The sequence below is a fragment of the Capricornis sumatraensis genome, chromosome 6 (genome assembly GCF_032405125.1).
Source record: "Capricornis sumatraensis isolate serow.1 chromosome 6, serow.2, whole genome shotgun sequence".
NCBI classification, from domain to species: Eukaryota; Metazoa; Chordata; class Mammalia; order Artiodactyla; family Bovidae; genus Capricornis; species Capricornis sumatraensis.
In genome coordinates this window covers 69,056,002-69,079,867 of record NC_091074.1, presented here as the reverse complement: position 1 = coordinate 69,079,867, position 23,866 = coordinate 69,056,002, and the positions used below count along the sequence as shown (strand labels likewise).

Below are 23,866 nucleotides of genomic sequence, written 5' to 3'. Positions count from 1 at the left end.
AAATCTATAGAGATCTCTTCAGGAAAATTAGAGATACCAAGGGAACGTTTCGTGCAGAGTTGGGCTCAATAAAGGACAGAAATGGTATGGACCTAACAGAGGTAGAAGATATTAAGAACTATATAAAAATGATCTTCATGACCTAGATAACCATGATGGTGTGATCACTCACCTAGAGCCAGACATCCTGGAATGTGAAGTCAAGCGGACTTTAGGAAGCATCACTACGAACAAAGCTAGTGGAGGTGATGAAATTCCAGCTGAACTATTTCAAATCCTAAAAGATGATGCTGTGAAAGTGCTGCACTCAGTATGCCAGCAATCTGAAAAACTCAGCAGTGGCCACGGGACTGGAAAAGGTCCGTGTTCATTCCAACCCCAAAGAAAGGCAAGGCCAAAGAATGCTCAAACTACCACACAATTGAACTCATCTCACATGCTCAAAATTCTCCAAGCCAGGCTTCAACAGTATGTCAACCATGAACTTCCAGATGTTCAAGCTGGATTTAGAAAAGGCAGAGGAACCAGAGATCAAATTGCCAACATCCGCTGGATCATGGAAAAAGCAAGAGAGTTCCAGAAGAACATCTATTTCTGCTTTATTGATTACGCCAAAACCTTTGACTGTGTGGATCACCACAAACTGTGGAATATTCTTCAAGAGATGGGAATACCAGACCACCCGACCTGCCTCCTGAGAAATCTGTATGCAGGTCAAGAAGCAACAGTTAGAATAGGACACGGAATGACAGACTGGTTCCAAATTGGGAAAGAAGTAGGTCACGACTGTATAGTGTCACCCTGCTTATTTAACTTATATGCAGAGTACATTATGTGAAATGCTGGGCTGAAAGAAGCACAAGCTGGAATCAAGATTGCTGGGAGAAATATCAATAACCTCAGATACGCAGATGACACCACCCTTATGGCAGAAAGTGAAGAAGAGCTAAAGAGCCTCTTGATGAAAGTGAAAGAGGAGAGTGAAAAAGTTGACTTAAAGCTCAACATTCAGAAGACAAAGATCATCAGATCTGGTCCCATCACTTCATGGCAAATAGATGGAGAAACAGTGGAAACAGTGGCTGACTTTATTTTCTTGGGCTCCAAAATCACTACAGATGGTGACTGCAGCCATGAAATTAAAAGATGCTTGTTCCTTGGAAGAAAAGCTATGACCAACCTAGACAGTGTATTAAAAAGTGAAGACATTGCTTTGCCAACAAAGGTCCATCTAGTCAAAGCTATGGTTTTTCCAGTAGTCATGTATGGATGTGAAAGTTGGACTATAAAGAAAGCTGAGCACCAAATAATTGATGCTTTTGAACTGTGGTGTTAGAGAAGATTCTTGAGAGTCCCTTGGACTGCAAGGAGATCAAACCAGTCCATCCTAAAGGAAATCAGTCCTGAATACTCATTGGAAGGACTGATGCTGAAGCTGAAGCTCCAATACTTTGGCCATCTGATTTGAAGAATGACTCATTCAGTTCTGAGTGGAAAAGACCTTGATGCTGGGAAAGATTGAAGGCAAGAGGAGAAGGGATTGACAGAGGATGAGATGATTGGGTGGCATCACCGACTCATTGGACATGAGTTTGAGCAAGCCCCTGAAGTTGGTGATGGACAGGGAAGCCCGGTGTGCTACGGTCCATGAGGTCGCAAAGCGACAGTTGGACACAACTGAGCTACTGAACTGAACTGAGTCTTTCCAAACTTTGGGAGCAGGGGTTAGAAAGCACAGCCTGAACTAAGGGAACTAGCAATTCAGGCTCTGGGACTGAGAAATGTGAAGGGCGATTGTTTCCCCAGCTCCTTTCCATGGCTCCCCACCCCACTCCTCCTCTGATGAGGCTCTGATTACCTCTGTGGCCTCTGTGACCCATCCCCCGCCTGCCTGTCCAGAGTCTCCTGGGGTCTCTTCACCCAGCTCCCTGTCCCCTTCATCTCCACCTCTGCCTGTTATACCCTCCCTCGCCCCTTTGCTCTTGCTGACATTCTGTCCTCTGTTTCCACTTCAAGCGTGACTCCCTTTGGGAGGCTCTTACCTGGTGCAGAGTAAACTCTATATCTGTATCTGTTAAATGAATTAATAAATGATTGTATGTTTAGGAGGGCCCCAGGCCTTCTTAAGGAAATAATAGACTTTTAGCATCTGTGCAAAGTGGCAGGTAGACTTCACCTCCCTCCCACCTGACATGCCCCACCTCGTGGCAGGAGTGGCCAGGAGAGGAAAAGCAGAGGCAGTGCTGGGGTGAATGACTGGACAGGTGGCTCTTCCCAGCTCACAGCCCTCAACTCTGTGTCTGGGTCACCAGGACAGTCTGCACACTCTCCCAGGCTCAGCCCACGGTGCTGTGGCTGACTTTCAGAGCAGGACGTGGTGAGCCTTCTTTCTGGAAAACTTGGTGAGGCTGCCTGTGCTGCAGGATTAGTGGTGTCCTGGGCTCTGGGCCTCCGAGGACCCTGAGTGTGTACACTTGATTTGGCATGTGTCCGGAGCCTTAGCTCTGTGCCAGGCCCTACTTGGTGACCACACAGTGACCTTACCCACAGGAGCCCTCAGCTGAGCCACCCTCTCCGAGCTTCCTCAGTGGAGGCGAAGCTATGTCTTTCCAGAGCTCTGAGCTGTGCACAGAGCCCCAGCCTGTGAAGCCCGTGGGAGAGGACAGGAGGGCAGCCTGGCTGCCAGGGAGTGACCTCCTCCAGAGGCCGAGGTGGGGGCATGTCTGGTGGGGCAGCCCAATTGGGAGGGAAGAGGTGGACTCAACAGGGCGAAGCCTTGGCAGGAGTGGCCCGGAGCTGGCAGACAGGAAGGAGCCTTTATTAGGAGTTTGGAGCCTGGCAGGGAGGACAGGGGCTAGTGAGTTTATGTGGAATTGGTGGGCAGGAAGACGTCTGCTAAAGGTGGACGTGGTTACTCTGATGGGAAGAGACTCCTCAGTGGGAGCACTGTAGAACGCAGGCCAAGGTCATGCTTCGGCAAGAGTGTCTGGGGTCAGGATGACTCGCCAGAGCAACAGCTGAGGAGAAGCCAGCTGAGCCTTCTTCCCCCATGTGTGTATGTGTGTGTACACCTGGGCACACAAGGGCCACTTGGCGAATGCCAGCCAATGGAAAACACTGCTGGGCAGACACCGTCTGAGCCAGGAGCTCCCACATACTGCTAGTCTTGGTGCCCTTGTGGGATAAGCCCCCTGGGTTAGGCCATGATGGAAGAGGGGGCTTTGAGGATGATGTCCTGTGGGCAGGAGCAAGGACCTGTCTCGTGGGAGGCCAGTGTCACAGGCTTCTGGAGGAGGGCCTCAGGCTCCAGACTGGAAGACTTGAGTCAGAGATCCCGTTAAGGAGCCCTCATGTTGGGGTGTCTGGTCGTTCAGTCTAAAGCCCAGCTTAGGTATCCTCTTGGGCCAGAATTGATCTGGGATCCATTTTCTCAGGGGTGTCCTGAGCCACCTCTGAAGACCCTTCCAGTAGAGGTTGCTGGGGCACTCTGAGCTCTCTGCCTACACAGGGAACTCTGAAAGGCTAGCACTCATGTGAACACCCAAAGCTGGTGTCTGTTCAAATGTCAGAGCCTGTATTGGAGTTGCCCCCAGGTAAGAGATCTGGGGGAACACCAACTTCGGGCAGTATCTCAGGGACACAGTATCCCACTGCTCCAAGCTCCTTGGTTCGGCTTCCGTCTTCACATGGGTGGGGCTTTGACCTGATGAGTGAAGTTTAGGGCAGCAGCGGGCTGGTGGGGCAGGGGTGGAAGCGGGATGGGGGATGGCCTTCTGTAAGGGCACCTGCCAGGGAGAGATCTGACACATTCTGGTTCCCCCTAGGGCTTCCCAGTGGCACAAGCAGAGGCCTCTCCTCTGGGCCTGGCCACCGGCAGTGTTTCTGGGTGGCCCTGAATGAACAAGTTGATTCCAGAGGGCCTTGGGGAATGATGGCCCTGGAGGCCATTCCTCACTGGAATCTTTCACCCAGCTTATTTTCTCTTGTTTTGAATGGTTCAGACCCAAACCTCACAAAATATATTTCAACCCATTTAATTTTTAAGTGATAGTTTGTAACATTTTCTTTGAAATGTAGGCATCATCATAGGGACTGTGATAGTGTGAAGAGCTAACAATACAGAACCCATAGAGAATTTAATCCTGTACTTTCTTTGTAATTTACATTTCTGAATAGGCAATACATTTAAAGTCCTATAACAAAGCAAACAAAACAATCATGCTATGAAAAGTCTCCTTCCCTTTTGCCTCCATTTGCTTAGTTTCTACCTCCCTAAATGGGTGAAAGTGAAGTCGCTCAGTCGCTCAGTCGTGTCCGACTCTTTGCGACCCCATGGACTGTAGCCTACCAGGCTTCTCCGTCCATGGGATTCTCCAGGCAAGAATACTGGAGTGGATTACCATTTCCTTCTCCAGGGGATCTTCCCAAACCTGGGATCGAACCTGGGTCTCCCGCATTGGAGGCAGATGCTTTAACCTCTGAGCTACCAGGGAAAAGGGTACCACTCTAAATATTTCTCATGTTGCCTTCCGTATGGCTCTGGAAGGCAACATGAGAAACACACACACACACACACACACACACACACACACACACACATATATATCAGTTCAGTTCAGTTCAGTCGCTCAGGTGTGTCCTACTCTTTGCGACCCCATTGACTGCAGCATGTTAGGCTTCCCTGTCCATCACCTGTCCATCACCAACTCTCAGAGCTTCCTCAAACCCATGTCCATTGAATCAATGATGCCATCCAACCATCTCATCCTCTGTTGTCCCCTTCTTCTCCTGCCTTCTATCTTTCTCAGCATCAGGGTCTTTTCCAATGAGTCAGTTCTTCGCATTAGATGGCCAGAGTATTGGGACTTCAGCTTCAGCGTCAGTCCTTCCAATGAGTATTCAGGACTGATTTCCTTTAGGACAGACTGGTTTGACCTCCTTGCAGTCCAAGGGACTCTCAAGAGTCTTCTCCAACACCACAGTTCAAAAGCATCAATTCTTTGGTGCTCAGCTTTCTTTATAGTCCAACTCTCACATCTATACATGACTACTGGAAAAACCATAGCTTTGACTAGATAGACCTTTGTTGGGAAAGTAATGTCTCTGCTTTTAAATATGCTGTCTAGGTTGGTCATAACTTTTCTTCCAAGAAGCACATGTCTTTTAATTTCATGGCTGCAGTCACCATCTGCAATGATTTTGGAGCCCCCCAAAATAAAGTCTGTCACTGTTTCCATTGTTTCCCCATCTATTTGCCATGAAGTGATGGAACCAGATGCCATGATCTTAGTTTTCTGAATTTTGGGTTTTAAGCAAGCTTTTTCACTCTCTTATTTCACTTTCCTCAAGAAGCTCTTTAGTTCTTCACTTTCTACCGTAAGGGTGGTGACATCTGCATATCTGAGGTTATTGATATTTCTCCCGGTGATCTTGATTCCAGTTTGTGCTTCATGCAGCTCAGCATTTTGCATGATGTATTCTGCATATAAGTTAAAGATAAATATACAAATATATATATATACACACACAGCCATATATACACACACACACACACATACACACACAATGCTTGTAAAGTCTTATTTTCTTCCTTTTTTACACAAAAGATTGTGTGCTGTGCTGAATCTTATTTATTTATTTTTCATTTAATGATGTATCTTGAAAATCTTTCTGCATCACTTCACAGAGGAAGTCCTCTTTCCTTTTTGCTGCTGCTCAGAATTCTACTGTGTGAGCATACCATAACTTATTTAACCAGTTCCTAAAACAAACTCTTTGGTTGTGTCCAGTCTTTTGCTACTAGGACTTTGTACATGTATCACTTCCTATATGTGTAAGTCTAACTGTAAAGTAAATTCCCAGAGGTGCAATTGGTCTATCAAAGACAATTTGCATTTGTGATCTTGATTTTGTTGTTCAGTCACTGAGACTTTTCTAGGTCTCAATTTTCTCATCTGCAAAATGGGGGAAATAATACCATCGGCATTGGTTTCATTGTGAGGATTAACTGCAATGATGCATGCTTCACACAGGGCCTGGCGTGTGGCTGTGGGAAGCTGGCTCTGGTCTAACCAGTCGGGTGACCTTGGCAAAGAACCCCTCCCTATCTGAGCTCCTTCTCATCAGGGAAGGAGGTGGGCTTGTGTGTCTCCCAGACCCTCTTCCCAATCCAGGGTCTGGCCTGTCTTGCCCAGCAGCTTGTGGGACCCACACTCACCCCTCCTCTCTCGTACTCATCAAAGGTATTCAGGAGTCTCCTGTGCCGAACGGCCACTCACTGCCGGGCAGAGATTTCCTCCGGAAGCAGATGCGGGGAGACCTGTTCACGCAACAGCAGCTGGAGGTGCTGGACCGCGTATTTGAGAGGCAGCACTACTCGGACATCTTCACCACCGCAGAGCCCATCAAGCCTGAGCAGGTATGATCCCGACTGGCTGCCTCTGCCACCCGCCACCTGCCACCCGCATGCAGGCCTGGGTGATGCACCCAAAGGCATCTGGCGGGGTGTGGGTGAGAGTGCCAGGTTTTACTCAGAGCCATACCTGGCCAGTGGAGGCCTCCCAGGAGGTGTAGAGGATGCATCTGGGGCTCTTGTGATTGCTGGCCCTGATGCCTGCTCGCTCGGGCCCAGCGGGGGGTGTTCTGTGTCTGGTTGCTCTGCCATTGCTGAGTGGTGCTGTGCTTACCCGGGGCTTTTCACACAGGGTGGTGTAATGATCTCCTGAGCCACTTGAGGTGGTCTTGGGTCATTATCCTGTCAGTCAGGATGCAAGTGGAAATACATAAGCACCGTATGGCCATAAACCAGGTGATGATGGCATTGGCGTGTCCCCAACTGTCAGCCCTCTTGTCACGTTGCCCTGTCATGCTTTTAGAATTGAATCCAAGAGTCTGGAGATGAAGAAGTGTTTCTCTGGACAGACTCACAGCTGGGTCACTTGCAAGAGAGGGAAGAAAGCAGGATGATCCCTTGCTAGCATCCCCCTCCTCTAACCTGGGCTGAGAAGCAGTCACTGCCTGTGGCTGCAGAGAAGGACGGGACCAGAAAGGCTCTGCCCAGGGAGAGGCTCTCGGGACCTGGATAAGGTTTCCCCTGAGTACCAGATTTGATTCAGGAGACTGTTTCCTGGTGCCCTGCATTTGACAAGCCCTGGGCTGGAGACCTCACAGGCACAGGTGGCTCAGACTTGACTCCTTTGTGCTGAGAGCTCCCATCACTGGGTGAGATGCAGGGGCCTGAGAGTAGTGACTTCCCCAGCACTTGCTGGCTGGTCCTGGTGGTGAAGACTAACCTGCTGAGCTTCCTCTGCAGGCTAATGAGAGGATGGCTTTTGAAGTTTTCCCAAACAGTCACCCCAAACAGTGTAGGCTGCAGGACAGGCTGCCGTGGAGAGAGGAGGTGCCGGAGGGGAACTTGGACGGGGAGGAGTGAGCAAGCCCCCAGGGACCACCATCCTGTGACAGTCTGGCTGTCTTTGTGTGGTTCCTAGGAGGGCACTCAGAGACCATTGAGCTGCTTTGTTTTCAGATGGGAAAACTGGAGCCAAGTGAGGCAAAGAGGCTTGGCCTAAGGTCACCCAGCAAGTCTGGGCTTCCCTGGCTGGTTCAGATGATAAAGAATCTGCCTGCAATTGCAGGAGACCTGAGTTCAATCCCACAGTGGAGAAGTTTCCCTGGAGGAGAGAATGAATACCCACTCTAGTATTCTTGCCAGGAGAATTCTGTGGCCAGAGGAGCCTGGCCATGGGGTCACAAAGAGTCAGACATGACTGAGTGACTTTCATTCACTCACTCACTCACCCAACAAGTTATGTATTCACTTAACAAACACTGATGAGTGTTTATTATATGCAAGGCACAGAGCCAATCACTAGTTACATGAGTGAACAAGACAGGCTTGGACCTGCCCTCAGGGAGACTACAGATGTGTGGAAGAATCACAATAAAGAAGGATTACTCAGAGGGTCACGGATGACAGATGTGCTAGGCACTGAGGAGGAGACGTCTGAGGTTCTCTAAAGGCAGAAAGCAGGTGCTGATCCAGCCTGGAGGCCACAGTGGCTTCTGCTGAGCCCTGAAGGGATGTGGTCGGGAGAACTGACTGGCAGAGGGAATAAGAGTACAAAGACCCTGAGGCCAGAGGAAGTGTGGCAGGAGTGAGGAAGGAAAGAAAGTGTGGCTGGGCTTCAGCGAGGGGCTGGGAGAGGGTAGCCGGGCCTGGTCTCATAGACGATGCTCAGCGTTTCTGTCTTTCTCCTGCAGTTGAGTGACACCTCCTCCAGGAGGAATCACACAGTCATAGGTGCAGGTCAGAGCTAGTCTCACACACTCTAGGTCCTGGGCTCTAGGGAGAAGTGTCTGTTTCCATCACAGGCAGCCTGTCCCACTGCTCGGAGCCCTTCAGAGAGATGGCTGAAGCCGCATTCCATCTGACCCCATAAGGAGAAAGCAAAGGGACTCAACTTGGAACCTTCCTTGGATGAAGCCTACCTTTCTCTCCAGAATCTGGGAGAAAAGTTATCTTGTAACTTTTGACAATATTATGTAATTTTTGAGCCAGTAGGGCTCTAAAAAGAAGCAAGCTATCAATCTCCTCACTTCTTAGAGGCCCACAGAAAGGATAGGGTTTGTCTGACCTCTGCACAAAATCTCTGGCATTTCTACTAAGCTCTTATTTACTTAATTCAGACATTAGGTGTCAGGAATCATGTTTCCCTCTGTGTTTCATGTGATTCCCATGGAAACACAGAATCTAATCCTAATTCATTCATCTTGGAATGCCCTAGAAGCCCAGGCAGACTATAGGGCTTCATGCTTTGGAGGAGTCCACCCACGTATCCATTTACTCACTTGCTCAGACGCTCATTTGCTCATTTATCCAGCATATATATCTCTTACATGGTAGCTGTGACCCTGGCACAGTGCTGGGCACCCAGAGGCAGGAGGGCGGGATGAATCAGAGATCAGCTCAGCCCCCAGCCTCACAGGGGCAATGTGATGTGGATTCAGAACCTGCAAGGCGGGGAGCAAGTTCTGTGGACCCTGATGAATGGAGATGTTGCCTCCGCAGGAAGCACAGGGAGGAAGGATGTTCTGGAGGAAGTGGCAGCGGGGGACAGGTCAATAGGCCTGTGTGGAGATGGGCCTTGGAGGAGGAACCCTGTTCCTAGCAGTCTGGCCTTGCAGTGTCCTTCAGAATGGCACACTGCGGGCCTGACTCTGACTGTGTGGGCTCTGAGGCAGGGCCTGCCTGCGGGATAATGACTAACTCAGTGCTTTCTGGTTAGTCTCCTTCACCTTCCCGTAACGGGCCGTAATGAGGAGAGATAGTAGGTGAGACCACGGGGCTGCGGGTATGCACACAGGCACTGGACTATGAATGACGTACCCTCGCTCTGCACTCCCAGTCACTTTGGATGAATGTTGGCCGAGTAAGGGGCCACAGGCTGGGAAGGGACGCATGTCAAGGGTACAGGTTTCTCATACCTGCTGGCAGCCTGGCCTCGTGAGCCACAGCAGTCAGGAGAGGGCCCAGAGCTCTGGCCACCAAGGCCGGCCCCTCTTCCAAATGTGAGCTGATCTGCACTCCAGGGTCTAGTGGCAGCTCGTGGAGGAAGATGAACATTTACTGGCCTTGAAGTTGGGAGTGTCTGACTTGAGTCCAGCCTCTGTCCAGCTGGGCAAGTCACTTTTACTCCAGACCTCAGTTTCTGTATCTGGGACAGCAGAGAGTGTGATTTTGACATCAGCCTAGCACAGCCCAGCAGTAGTGGCAGTGATCTTCCCTGTCTATGCATGATCCTCTACAGTTTCCAAAAATCTTTCACGTCCATCTTCTCATCAGACTCTCCATGTAAATGCACGCTACATAGGCCGGGCAAGATATGTGAGCCCGTTTTACAGACTGGAACGTTTTTTTTCAGGCTGTTCATCCCATTTTCAGGCTTCTGGGATTTATCGAGGCTGCCGAGCTGGACTCTGGCCTCAAGATCTTTTGTCTACTTTGGAAAAGACAGATATATGGGCCTCCGTGTCCCCAAACAGTTCTAGGAGCCAGTTTTCTGATTGGCTGGTTTTCAGAACTCGCCTTTTGCAGCCGGAGTCCATTGGTCATTCTTAGAACCCTCAGAGTCTTGCCAGAGGCTTGGGTGGTCAAATCCTCCTTAATCCCCCTGCCTCCAACTGCCACGGGAGGAGCATACTTCTTCAGGGGCAGGCTGGGGTCCTGCCGGTCACTTCCATAAGCTCAGAGCCCACCCTCACCTGTCTGCTCTTCCTGCCAAGATCTGTCCTGGGTGGAAGCATCCATGCTTCTTCCTTTTATACAGGAACTTGGTAAAACCTTGTCCCTGGGTAGAATGGGTTAATGTATACACACTCCTAGGACAATGAAACACTTCCTTTTCAAAATGGTTATTGAAAAAGCAATTCTGTTTTTCCTCCATGTGGAGTGAGTAAAAATCAAAAAAAAAGAAATGCGGGCAGGTGGTATGTGCGTGTGTGTGTTTCGAACAGTGGAATGTGTTTCAGTAAAACTCATGTTGACGCTGTCATGGGTGCCACACTGCTGGCGGGAGCTGGTCCCTCCTCCAGCCATGGCAGGAAGGCCACCCCCCGAGCACAGCCTGCCGTATTTACTCTCGGCAGACTATTAACCAACACTAGGCTATTAATCTGGCTTTTGAGCCTTCACTAAAGCCCATAAAAGCTCACAGTTGTCAAATGGAGTTCATTTTAATTTCCTTTCAATCACAGTAAATTATTCAGGTGATAAATCAGCTGGAGCAGCCTCCTGGCTGTAATAGAAACCCTAATTCCTGGCTAATTATCCAGCCCATTGCTGCCAACAGATCAATACGGGCACAAAATGGAACGGGCCCAGGGCCCTCCCTCCCATTGGGCCAGAGACAGGAAGACAGCTGGGGAAGGGGGACGTGCTGCTGACCTCCCAGGAAGTTCAAAGGTCGCAAGGGGTTAAACCGGGAGAAGTCCTGTCCCTTGCTAACAGAGAAGCCACCAGGAATGCCTCCTGCTCCCATCAGCTGCTTTGCCCTCTGCTCAGTGGCATTTCTCCAGGCTGGTGGGCCTGGGGCTGAGTGTTGCCTGCTTCTATGGGCATCCTCTTCCTGGGAAGGGGTTGGTTTTGTGTTTCTGAGCAGGATTGAGCTGGGTCATCAGAGATGGTTTGAACTCTCCCTAAGTCAGGAAAAGAGCTGGGGACTGTGAGGAAATGAGGAGGTGGCAGACATGTTTTCTTTCTTCAGGGAATTCTGGGAGGAGAGCAGGTAGGGAGAGAAGCGGGGACAGGAGACAGGTGTGCCAGGCTAAGAATGGGGAAAAGCTTCCTGGAGGAGGTGTCTTTCATGCTGTGCCTTGAGGGATGGGCAGAATGCAGCTCTGTGGAGAAGGTAGAGTTGGTTGAAGAGGGCGTTCTAGGCAGAAGGAGCAGCAAGGATGAAGGTGTGGAGGGTGGAAGTACAGCAGGGAACTGCAGGCCAGGCTAAGTGGTTGGAATATGGGCTGAGTGAAAGAAAGTCAGAGACAACAGGGCTGGAGAAGCAGGATGGCCCTAAACCCCAAAGGGCTGGCAGGAGGCAGTGAGGAGGCCTGGCTTTGCTTTGGAGACAGTGTGTCCCAAAGAGCCCAGAGTCTGGGGCCTGGGCTAGTCTGCTCTCCTGGAAGCAAACTTCCGTGGGGCTCCTGCCTCTTGCCCTGCCCCTGTTGCACTGGTGGCTTTCTCTTCCTGAAGCTCATCCTCATGTAATAGCCCTTGTGGTTTCCCACTGCTCAAAATCTAAATCCCAGCCTTTTCTCTTCATCCCAGCCCTTCACCATCCCCATGGCCCTCTGCTTGCCTACACAGTGCTCTGCTGGAGCCAGGCCTGACCCCTCACTGCTCCACATGGGTTGGGCTCCTCATGTGCGAGGGGGCCATGGACGATGGCTGGTGTGTGTGTGTGTGTGTGAATGCATGCCCAAGTGTGGGAACCCCAGGGATGGCTCTGAGCTTGGAGTGAGGCAGGGACTTCAGTTATTATTCTTTCTTGGTGCTGTTATTCTCCAAACTCCTGCTCACAGTTTCCCTGGATGGAACATTCTTTCAGTCTGTTTCTAAATCTATGCTGTTCAGGCCCAGCAGGAGTCCTGCCTGCCCTGGGAGCCCTTCACTGACCCACTTAGTCCAGGCTGTCTTGCCTCTTGTTTGAGCTCATGAATGCACCAGGTTCTAATCATTACTGTTAATAATTGTTGTATTCATTGCTTACCAGGGACCTGGTTCTATTCTGAGAAGAATTCTCCCAGCCCCATCTCATTACAAAGTCACAAAACTCCTATTATCCCCATTGTGCAGACAGGATGGCTGAGGCTTGGTGAGATCAGTTCAGTGCCTTAGCCACAGGGACACAGTAAGTGTGGAGCCAAGTTGGAAGCCAGGTCCAGAGTTCACACTGGTAGCCACTGGATTCCCCACAGTTAAACACAATGAGGCTGCCCATGGACTCTTCCAGGCAGGCAGTGTCACAGATGTAAAGAACAGACTTTTGGACTCTGTGGGAGAAGGCGAGGGTGGGATGATTTGAGAGAATAGCATTGAAACATATATATTACTGTACGTAAAATAGATGACCAGTCCAAGTTTGATGCATGAAACAGGGCACTCAAAGCTGGTGCACTGGGACAACCCAGAGGGGTGGGACGGGGAGGGAGGTGGGAGGGGGGTTTGGGACAGGGGGACACATGTACACCCGTGGCTGATTCATGTCAGTGTATGGCAAAAACCACCACAATATTGTAAAGTAATTGACCTCCAATTAAAATAAATTAATTAATTAAAAAAAAGAAAGCCTTTCCTTGAAGGGATAACTGGAAAAATTGGGACTGTTTGGTCTAAAGAAGGGAAGACTTAGAGCTGTGAGCAGGGAAGGAGACAGGCTAAGAGAACTTTCTAATAGCCCAAGCTTTCTTATAGTGGAGTGGGCCTCCTTGTGAAGTAGTGAGCATCCCATCACTGGAGGCATATAAGGAGAATCATATATGCTGTATTAGAAGTTTAAGAATCCACTGAGGACTTGATCAGTTAAAAGTCAGGGTCCTTCCAACTTGAGAGAATGATTCTAGCGTAAGAAGAGTGAGATGGTCTGATGGGAAGAGGGGAAGGGACAGGAGAGGCAACAGGAGACCTTTCCTGCTGCAGCCTGGCAGGGACACTGAGGGCAGTTCCCTCAGGGTCCTTACTAGGGCAGGCAGAGAGGGCTGTGGCTCAGAGCTGCAAAGGACTGGAGACTGCAAGGTCTTGGGAAGCCAGTGATGAGCCCAGCTCTTCCAGTGCGTAGAACAGGGCTCAGGTTCCTGGTGAGACACCAGGACCAGGTGTCTAGACACCACGGGCTGCCACTGTCCTCACCGCCCGCATGCAGCGCCCAGCGTCCTCTGCCCAGAGGTTTAGGGCCAGACCCCGAGGAAGTAGGCAGTGGACAGGACGATTAAACAGACCTGCGTCCTGCCCACAGGGGCCACCACCTGCAGGGGGTCTGGCAGAATGTGAGGCATAATTGAAGATAAAGGAATTGCTCGCTAAAAAATCCCAGCAACCTCTCACACAGCACTCTTGCTCACATCAAATATGAGACAGAGTATATGCAGTATAATCTTCATTTGGCAGATGAACAACTAAGTAACATGCCCCAAATGATGTAGCTGATAAGAAGCCACGTTCTCCAATCTCTGCTTTTTGTGGGTGTAGACTGTCTTCTGGAGTCAACCCCCTGACCTCTGCAAGTGTAGACATCTCCTGAATGCTCAATTGATTTCATTCAGCAAATATTTATGGAGCACCTGCTCTGTGCCAAGTACTGTGCTAAGTGCTGGGGTCACAGCAACCACAAAGACAGATATGGTCCCCAGAATTTACCAATAGCAATGGAGAGACAGATTTTAACAAAATAATTATGCCAGCAAAAGCAGTGTACCACTACCAGTAATTACAGAGTGTGACGAGCATGGAGAACAGACAGATTAGGGTGTGCTGAGAGGAAAGAGTGGGACCTCATTGAGACGGGAGGTCAGGAATGTCTGTCTGAGAATGGTACCTTTGAGCTCAAGGTAGGGGAGGGTGGTGGGAATAGTGTCTCAGGCAGAGGAAACAGCCAGCATGAAGGTCTGAGGCTGGGAAGACCTTGGCCTTTCATGGTGACCTGCTCTTAGACCAGTCACTTCTCTCTGGGTCATGGTTTCTGCCTTTGGGGTGGGAGATTAGACTGGCTCATCCTGAGATCTATTTTAGCTCTAACATTCTGTAAGAGATAAAACAAATTGGGAATTCATCTCTTATTTTTATTTTGACTTGTTTACATTTTTTTCTTCCTGTCTGTTCCGCTCTTTTAAATGACAGGCAAATTCTGTGTATGTGGGGTTTAAAGATTACAAGTGAATTGTCAAAGAGCTGCCAGTGCCTTGCTGGGTTGTTCTTTCGTTCATATATTCATTCATTCATCCAAGAAATTTTTACAGATGTGCCATGTTAGTGACATTGACCGCCTGTGCCGTGCTGTGTGGCATAGAGTAACAGCAGTAGATGCAACCTCTGATGGGTTGAGAATAGCTGTCATTCAGTGTGCTCAGCTTTATTTCTTGTTGCAAATATGGGAGTGATGACACTTTTTAAAGCATCAGCAGAAGTCAGATAGCAATAGAAAATATCTTCAAATGTTAAGAGATAATAACAATTGACCTGTCTTCAGATAAATGATCATTTAATAGTGAAGGAAAACATTTTCAGACAAAAAGAGAGTTTACTGCAGATACACTCTTGGTGAATTGCTAAACAATGTACTTCAGTAACAAGGATATGGGAGACTTCTGGTTTGGGCTCTGATGTATGAAGAGCCTGGGAGTCACCACTCCCATATTTGCAACAAGAAATAAAGCTGAGCAAACTGAATAGCAATGACTATTCTCTACCCATCAGAGAATTAAGGTTGCAGGGCAAGCAGCTACTGCAAAATTTGGAAAGACAATACAGAGAGTTACAGCTGAGATCTACCAGATTAACATAAAACCTCATGCTAAAGGCCTATTTACATCAGTTTCTGTACTCAATACTATCGTGTCCAGCTTTCAACAAAAAGTTAGGCGAGGAAAAAAAAAAAAAAAACCACCACGGACTGAAGAGATAAAGGAAGCATCAGAACCAGACTCAGCCATTAGAGTTTAGAATTTGACAGATGGCACAGGTTTTAGAATCATTCAGTTCAGTTCAGTTCAGTTGCTCAGTCGTGTCCGACTCTTTGTGACCCCATGAATCGCAGCATGCCAGGCCTCCCTGTCCATCACCATCTCCCAGAGTTCACTCAGACTCACGTCCATCGAATCGGTGATGCCATCCAGCCATCTCATCCTCTGTTGTCCCCTTTTCCTCCTGTCCCCAATCCCTCCCAGCATCAGAGTCTTTTCCAATGAGTCAACTCTTCGCATGAGGTGGCCAAAGTACTGGAGTTTCAGCTTTAGCATCATTCCTTCCAAAGAACACATTAGATAGGGATAAAACAAAGTATTTGGTTGCGTCAGGTCTTAATTGCGTCACGCAGGATCTTTTGTTGAGGTGCACAGGCTCAGTTGTTGCAGTGAGCGGGCTTAATTGTTTTGTGGCATGTGAGATCTTAGTTCCCCGACCAGGGGTTAAATCCACATACTCTGCATTGCAAGGTGGATTCTTAACCCCTGGGCCACCAGGAAAGTCCCTAGAAAGGGAATTTAAAATAACTATGATTGATATGTTAAGGGATTTACTGGAAAAATGATACAGCATGAAAGAATATGTTGGCAATGTAAACAGAGAGATGGAAACTCTAAGAAACAATGGAAAAGAAATGCTAGAAAAAATTTTAAAAATACAGTGACAAAAATAAAGAAGACCTTTGATGGGTGCATCCATAGATTGGACATAGTCAAGTAAGGCATCAGTAAACTTGAAGATGTGTCAATAAAAACTTCTCAAACTGAAATGTAAAAGAAAAAAGAATGAAAAAGCAAAGGCACAAACCAAAAACTAGAATAGAACATGATCCAAGAATCTGGGGACAATTTTTGAGAGGAATAACATATGCATAATTGGAATACCAGGAGAAGAAGAGAATGAAGAAGTATTCGAAGTGTTAGTTGCGCAGTCGTGTCCGACTCTTTGTGACCCCATGGACTGTATGTAGCCTACCAGGTTCCTCTGTCCATGGAATTCTCCAGGCAAGAATACTGGAGCGGGTAGCCATTCCCTTCTCCAGGGGATCTTCCCACCTGAGGGACTGAACCTGGGTCTCCTGCATTGCAGGTGAATTTTTTACCATCTGAACTCACCAACCTAGAATTGTACCCCCAAAATGAAGGAAAAATGAGGAGAAGTAGTAATGGCCAAGAATTTTCCAAAATTAATGTCAGATAATCAAACCACAGATGTGGGAAATTCAGAAAATGTCAAGCAATAGGTGAAAATACCACAGTATCTAAACCTGCACATATATTCAAACATCAGAAAACATAAGATGAAGAAAACATTGAAAGAAGCCAGAGGGACAAAAACCACCTTACTTAAAGAGGAACAAGGAAAAGAATCACAGTGGATTTCACGTCAGAAACCATGCAAACAGGAAGAGAGTGGAGTGAAATATTTTAAGCACTGAAACGCAAAACCTACCAACCTAGAATGCTATACCTTGGGAAATTGTCCCCCTAAAGTGAAGAAAAAATGAAGATTTTCTGTCAAACAAAAACGGAGTGAATTCATTACCAGCAGACTTGTCTTGCAAGAAATCTTAAAAAAATAATTCTTCAGAGAGAAAGAAAATAATATAGGTCAGAAACTCAGATCTGCAAAAAAAAAAAAAAAAAAGGAGTGTCAGAAGGAATAAATGAAGATAAAAATTCTTTGATTTTTCTGTTTTAATTGATCTAAAAGCAAATTGCTTAAAGCAAAAATATAACAATATATCCGTATGATTATAACATATGGATGAGTGAAATGAATGGCAGTCAGGTCACAAGGGACAAAAAGGGGGAATTGGGAATACTCTGTTAGAAGGGACTTGTACTACAATTCAGAGAAGGCAATGGCACCCCACTCCAGTACTCTTGCTTGGAAAATCCCATGGACAGAGGAGCCTGGTAGGCTGCAGTCCATGGGGTCGCTATGAGTCGGACACGACTGAGTGACTTCACTTTCACTTTTCAGTTTCATGCATTGGAGGAGGAAATGGCAACCCACTCCAGTGTTCTTGCCTGGAGAATCCCAGGGACGGCGGAGCCTGGTGGGCTGCTGTCTATGGGGTCGCACAGAGTCGGACATGACTGAAGCGACTTAGCAGCAGTAGCAGCAGCAGTACTACAATTTAAGAAGTACAATGTTATTTGAAGGTTAATTTAGATTAGTTGTAAATGTGTATTGAAAATTCTAGGGCAATGACCAAAACTATCTTTTTGACTTAAAAGTGTTTTATAAATTGTGATAAAAATACATAATACAAAAATTACCCTCTTAACCATATTTAAGTATATAGTTCAGTAGTGCTAGGCAGATAAAATGGACTCATATGACATATTTAATTAAACCCAGAAAAGGAAGAAGAAAAGCAGGGAAAAAAGAAATAAAAAGGAAGTTCAATAAATAGAAAACAATTACAAATGTGGTAGATATTAATCAAATTATATCAATAATTGCTTTCAATATTAATGGTCTTAGAATACCCATTAAAAGAAAGGAACTGCCAGAGTACATTAAAAAAAGCTCACAAGACCCAACTATTAATATATATTGCCTATGAGAAGGATATGAAATACAGAAAGAAGAAATAGGATTTAAGTTCCAGTTAAGAAGCAATGATAATCAAATAATTGATATACAATGGATAATTTAAATAACTATTGACTGTAAGCGTCGGCTTCCCTGGTGGCTCAGTGGTAAAGAAAATGCCTGCCAATGCAGAGGACGTGGGTTCAATCCCTGGGTTGGGAAGACCCCCTGGAGAAGGAAATGGCTACCCACTCCAGTATTCTTCCCTGCAAAATCCCATGGACAGAAGAGCCTGGCAGGCTATGGTCCTTGGGGTTGCAAAAGAGTTGGTCACAACTTAGTGACTAAACAACAACAACAGACATAATGGCTGGTTTGGGGGATTTAAAAACAAAGTGAAAAAAGAAAATAATAATATATAAGGTTGGGAGTGGGCTGCTCTGAGTTGAAATTCTAAGACCCTTGTATTACTCAGCTAGAAGACAAATATACTGATAAACTGTGAATCTGGTTATGTCAGGGATGCAGGTAAGCAAATCAAAGGTCATCATTAAAGGCATAACAATGGAATGTATAACTTCCAAACCAGAGGAGGCAAGGAGATATATAAAGTATCAGTGAGTCCAAGAGAAAACAGGGGAGAGAAAGGAAACAGCAAAGAAGGAGCTTGGACCATTAAAAATACAAAATTAGAGTTAGACAAATAATTTCACAATTTGTATGGAAATACAAAAAACCTCGAATAGCCAAAGCAATCTTGAGAAAGAAGAATGGAACTGGAGGAATCAACCTGCCTGACTTCAGGCTCTACTACAAAGCCACAGTCATCAAGACAGTATGGTACTGGCACAAAGACAGAAATATAGATCAATGGAACAAAATAAAAAGCCCAGAGATAAATCCACGCACCTATGGACACCTTATCTTTGACAAAGGAGGCAAGAATATACAATGGATTAAAGACAATCTCTTTAACAAGTGATGCTGGGAAAACTGGTCAACCACTTGTAAAAGAATGAAATTAGCACACTTTCTAACACCATACACAAAAATAAACTCAAAATGGATTAAAGATCTAAACGTAAGACCAGAAACTGTAAAACTCCTAGAGGAGATAGGCAAAACACTCTCTGACATAAATCACAGCAGGATCCTCTTATGACCCACCTCGCAGAATATTGGAAATAAAAGCAAAAACAAACAAATGGGACCTAATTAAACTTAAAAGCTTCTGCACAACAAAGGAAACTATAAGCAAGGTGAAATGACAGCCTTCGGAATGGGAGAAAATAATACCAAATGAAGCAACTGATAAACAACTAATCTCAAAAATATACAAGCAACTCCTGCAGCTCAATTCCAGAAAAATAAACCACCCAATCAAAAAATGGGCCAAAGAACTAAACAGACATTTCTCCAAAGAAGACATACAGATGGCTAACAAACACATGAAAAGATGCTCAACATCACTCATTATCAGAGAAATGCAAATCAAAACCACAATGAGGTATCATTTCACGCCAGTCAGAATGGCTGCGATCCAAAAGTCTACAAGCAATAAATGCTGGAGAAGGTGTGGAGAAAAGGGAACCCTCTTACACTGTTGGTGGGAATGCAAACTAGTACAGCCACTATGGAGAACAGTGTGGAGATTCCTTAAAAAACTGGAAATAGAACTGCCTTATGACCCAGCAATCCCACTGCTGGGCATACACACCAAGGAAACCAGAATTGAAAGAGACACGTGTACCCCAATGTTCATCGCAGCACTGTTTATAATAGCCAGGACATGGAAGCAACCTAGATGTCCATCAGCAGATGAATGGATAAGAAAGCTGTGGTACATATACACAATGAAGTATTACCCAGGCATTAAAAAGAATACATTTGAATCAGTTCTAATGAGGTGGATGAAACTGGAGCTGATTATACAGAGTGAAGTAAGCCAGAAAGAAAAACACCAATACAGTATACTAACACATATATATGGAATTTAGAAAGATGGTAATGATAACCCTGTATGCAAGATAGCAAAAGAGACACAGATGTATAGAACAGTCTTTTGGACTCTGGGAGAGGGAGAGAGTGGGATGATTTGGGAGAATGGCATTGAAACATGTATAATATCATATATGAAACGAATTGCCAGTTCAAGTTCGATGCATGATACTGGATGCTTGGGGCTGGTGCACTGGGATGATCCAGAGGGATGGTACGGGGAGGGAGGGGGGTTCAGGATGGGGAACACATGTATTCCTGTGGCAGATTCTTGTTGATGTATGGCAAAACCAATACAATATTGTAAAGTAATTAACCTCCAATTAAAATTTTTTTAAAAAGTAAAAAAAAAAAAAAACCCAATAGACACACACAAAAATGCAAAAATTAGATAGTAGATGGTAGAAATAAAGAAAAATATTTGAGCAGTCCCAATAAATATAAATAGATTGAATTTGCTAGATAATACAGAGGATATGAAAAATAACTAAAACTCAGAAATATGCTGCTTATAGGAATAACCTAAAACAAAATGGTACTGGAAGGCTGCAAGTAAGGAGCTGGGTAAACCAAATAAAATATGATAGAGTACTATCCCTTTCAGATGAAATTAAAGCCCAATGTATCCTTAAAGACAAAGAGGACCATTACTCAATGATAAGAAAATTCACAGGAAAATATAAAAATCCTGAACCTGTATATTCTAAGCAACAGAATCTCAAAACATATAAAGCAAAACTTATCGATGAACAAAGGGAAAAATCCCATAATATTTTCTGGAGACTTTACCATACCCCTCTTATTAATGGATAGATCAAATTGACAAAAAAGTAGCAGAGACATTCGTAAGTTTTGCACAACATAACTAACAAGTTAGATCAAATAGATGAATGAAAACCAACAATTTGAGAGTATACATGCTTTTCAAACACCCACAAAGAACACACAGAAATGGACTGTGTACTGCTTGTGAAAACGAATGTCAGCAATACCCCAAATCCACATCATAGACCATGTGCTTTGATTGCAGTGCACTGAAATTACAAATTAATAGTCCAAAACAAATTATGGTTTCCAGTCTTCTGTAGTTTAAGGTAAAAATCAAAAGCAATTTTCTGGAAAAAAAAAAAAATCCGTGAGTCAGAAAAGAAATCCTAATGGAAATTATAAAATGTTAGAACTGAACAACCAAAAACAAAACCCAGCACTGCATATAAAAACTTGCACAATAAAGCTGAAGGGGTACTTAGAGGGAAATGCATAGCTTTAAATGCATTAATTTAATATAGACGGTAAAAGAGTAATGGGTTAAACGTAAGCATTCAACTCAAGAAGTTAGAAAAAGTGCCACAGAGTAGATTCCAATTTGGTAAAGCAGAAGTAACACATGTATGTTGCAAAAAGATTCAAGCAACACAGAATCATGCTAAATAGAAATGAAAGACCCTCTTCCTATTTGTTGCCTAATATGTCTCAGAGTGCCAGTGTTAAGTAATGAAAGAAGAGCTTCTAGGCTTGTATGTATGGGTGTAGCAGTTATAGCGAAAGCAGGAGTGGGCATACCTCGGTGTAGGGATGGCTCAGTGGTTTCATAAATAATAACTTCATAGTTATAAAAGTAAGATTTCAGAAAACCACGCAAGGGGTCATGAAGATTAACAAAGCACTGGTGAGAAAGATCTAGGGGTTTTAGTTGTCTGTGAACTTAGTCATGTGGCTGCCAGTGAATGTAAACTATTCTGTGTTGGTCAGGCCACACCTGCAACGTGGGATTCCAGGTGAGTGTCTCCCCTTAAGAATGATGTTGACTAACTGGAAGATGACCAGAGGAGGTGAACAGGTTGGGGAAGGGATTACACCTCTAACATTGCTAAGCACTTAGTGTGTGCCAGGAATCTGTGCTGAACTCTTTGCGAAGCTCTTTACTTGATGCTCTATGGAGTAAGTGGTGTGAAGTTATTCCCATTTTACAGATGAGGAAAGTAAGTGGAGAGAGGACAACTTGTCCGAAGATCCATAAGTAGAAACATTTAGGGCCAGATCTTGAAGCCAGGCAATCAGAGTTCAGGGCCTGTGCCTTGAGCCACCATTCATCGAGCTTACACCACCACCAAACCTGTCTTGTGAGGCACTTGTGGAAGAAGTGGAATTTGCCTGGAAAAGGGAAAACTCACTGGATACACTGGAGAAGGCAATGGCAACCCACTCCAGTACTCTTGCCTGGAAAATCCCACGGACAGGGGAGCATGGTGGGCTGCAGTCCATGGGGTTGCAAAGAGTCGGACACGACTGAGCGACTTCTCACTTCACTCACTTCCTACTTTGTCACTGGAGAAGGAAATGGCAGCCCACTCCAGTATTCTTGCCTGGAGAATCCCACGGACAGAGTGGACTGGCGGGCCATGGTCCAGGGGTCGCAGAGAGTCGGACACGACTGAAGTGATTGAGCGCGCACTGCATACCCAAGAGCAGAGTCAGGTCTCAGAGGGGCTCCCATGGAGGAGCAGACGCATCTGTGGCTCCAGTCGGCAGACCTGGGACCTAGCGGGAATTAGAGAGAGGCAGCTTTCAGCTCAGTCCAAAGAAGCTTTCCAAACAGGCAGAACTGCACACATGTGGATTGGCTCTGGGTTTCCTGTCACTGGGAGTGTCTGGCCTGGGCAGTGTGGCCTCTTGGGAAGAAGGCTGAGGGAAGTCTTCAAGCTTTCGAGGAGAGGGGTTTGAAAGAAATGACCACTAGGGTCTCTGCCAGTTCCGAGCTTTGGCACCCTGTGACAGATGGGGTTGTCTTTTCTCTCTTCTCTTTTGGAAAAAAAAGATGGATTTATTGATCCTTTCTTGATGTCTTGGCTGTGAAACAGTGAATTTATTGAAGACTATCACATAGACCAACTCAGTGTCATTGCTTTTAAAAGGATATAGACAATTCCGGGGGCTTCCCTGTTGACTCAGACAGTAAAGAATCTTCCTGCAATGCAGATGGCCCCAGGTTCAATCTCTGGATTGGCAAGATCCCCTGGAGGAGGCATGGCAACTCATTCCAGTGTTCATGCTTGGGAAATCCCATGGACAGACGCAAAGAGTCTGACACGGCTGAGCAACTAACACTTTCACTTCCCAGGGGCACTAGTGATAAAGAACCTGCCTGCTGATGAAGGAGACGTATGAGATGCAGGTTCAATCCCTGGGTCAGGAAACTGCCCTGGAGGAGGGCATGGCAACCCACTCTCGTATTCTTGCCTGGAAAATCCCATGGACAGAGGAGCCTGGTGGGCTATGGTTCAGAGGGTCACAAAGAGTCAGACATGACTGAAGTGACTTAGCATGCATGGACAATTCCAGGGTTGGGGTAAGGGTATTGGTGATAGGATAATTGTTTTTGGCCACCGAAAGGGCAGATAACTTTATCCACCTGTTGTAATTTCTACAAGTTTCTGACAAGAGCTGGCTCTTCAGCATGAGGATGTGAAAGGAAGATGATGAGAGGCTGTACTCAGCAGGAGCTTAGGGGGTGAGGTCTTGGAGGCAGACTGGTTCTAAATGACAGGATAAGGTCCTTCCCGTGGCCATCCATGGGGCTGGGCAGGGGGATGGAGAGCAAGACCGATAGAGTCAGAGAGGATGCTCAATGAGGTCAAGGGCGGGTGAAGATGACCTTCTTGGGGCAGGTGCCGCCCCAAGAAGGAGGCACCTGTCAGGAGGGGTGCAGGCAGTCCACTAGCAGTATGGAGGGACTGGCCTGGGCTGACCTGTGGGGTTCTCATGAGGAGATGGTGTGACAGGATGCTGCTGGGGAGCAGAGCCCTGGGATCGGAGTTGGGCACAGTGAGTGTGCAGACCCCTCTACCTTGCCCAGCAATTCCTGGGGCAAGTGGAGAGGCCCGCTTTCCACTGGGAAAGAAGTCAGGGACCCACCTCTGCAGGTGGGATTAAGAGCACAGGCTTCCAAAGCAGCTGCTTGGGACTTCACCACCCGTTATGTTACGTTTGAGCCTGGGGAGATGGGGTCATGTGTGACGGCAGGGTTACCTCCAGGACCTGTGGGATTCTTTCCTTATTCCTGGACCTGAGCTTGCTGGGCGCTGTCAC

At 46.5% G+C, this 23,866-nt stretch overlaps 1 protein-coding gene across 1 annotated transcript in view; it reads left to right on the top strand.

Moving 5' to 3' along the window:
- PAX5 (paired box 5) overlaps window positions 1-23,866 on the top strand; it is a 171,787-nt gene that overhangs the window by 53,292 nt on the left and 94,629 nt on the right. Inside the window, exon 6 of the mRNA XM_068973780.1 lies at window positions 6,243-6,418. Within this exon, the coding sequence (XP_068829881.1) occupies window positions 6,243-6,418 (176 nt within the window). The remainder of the gene's footprint in view (window positions 1-6,242; window positions 6,419-23,866) is intronic.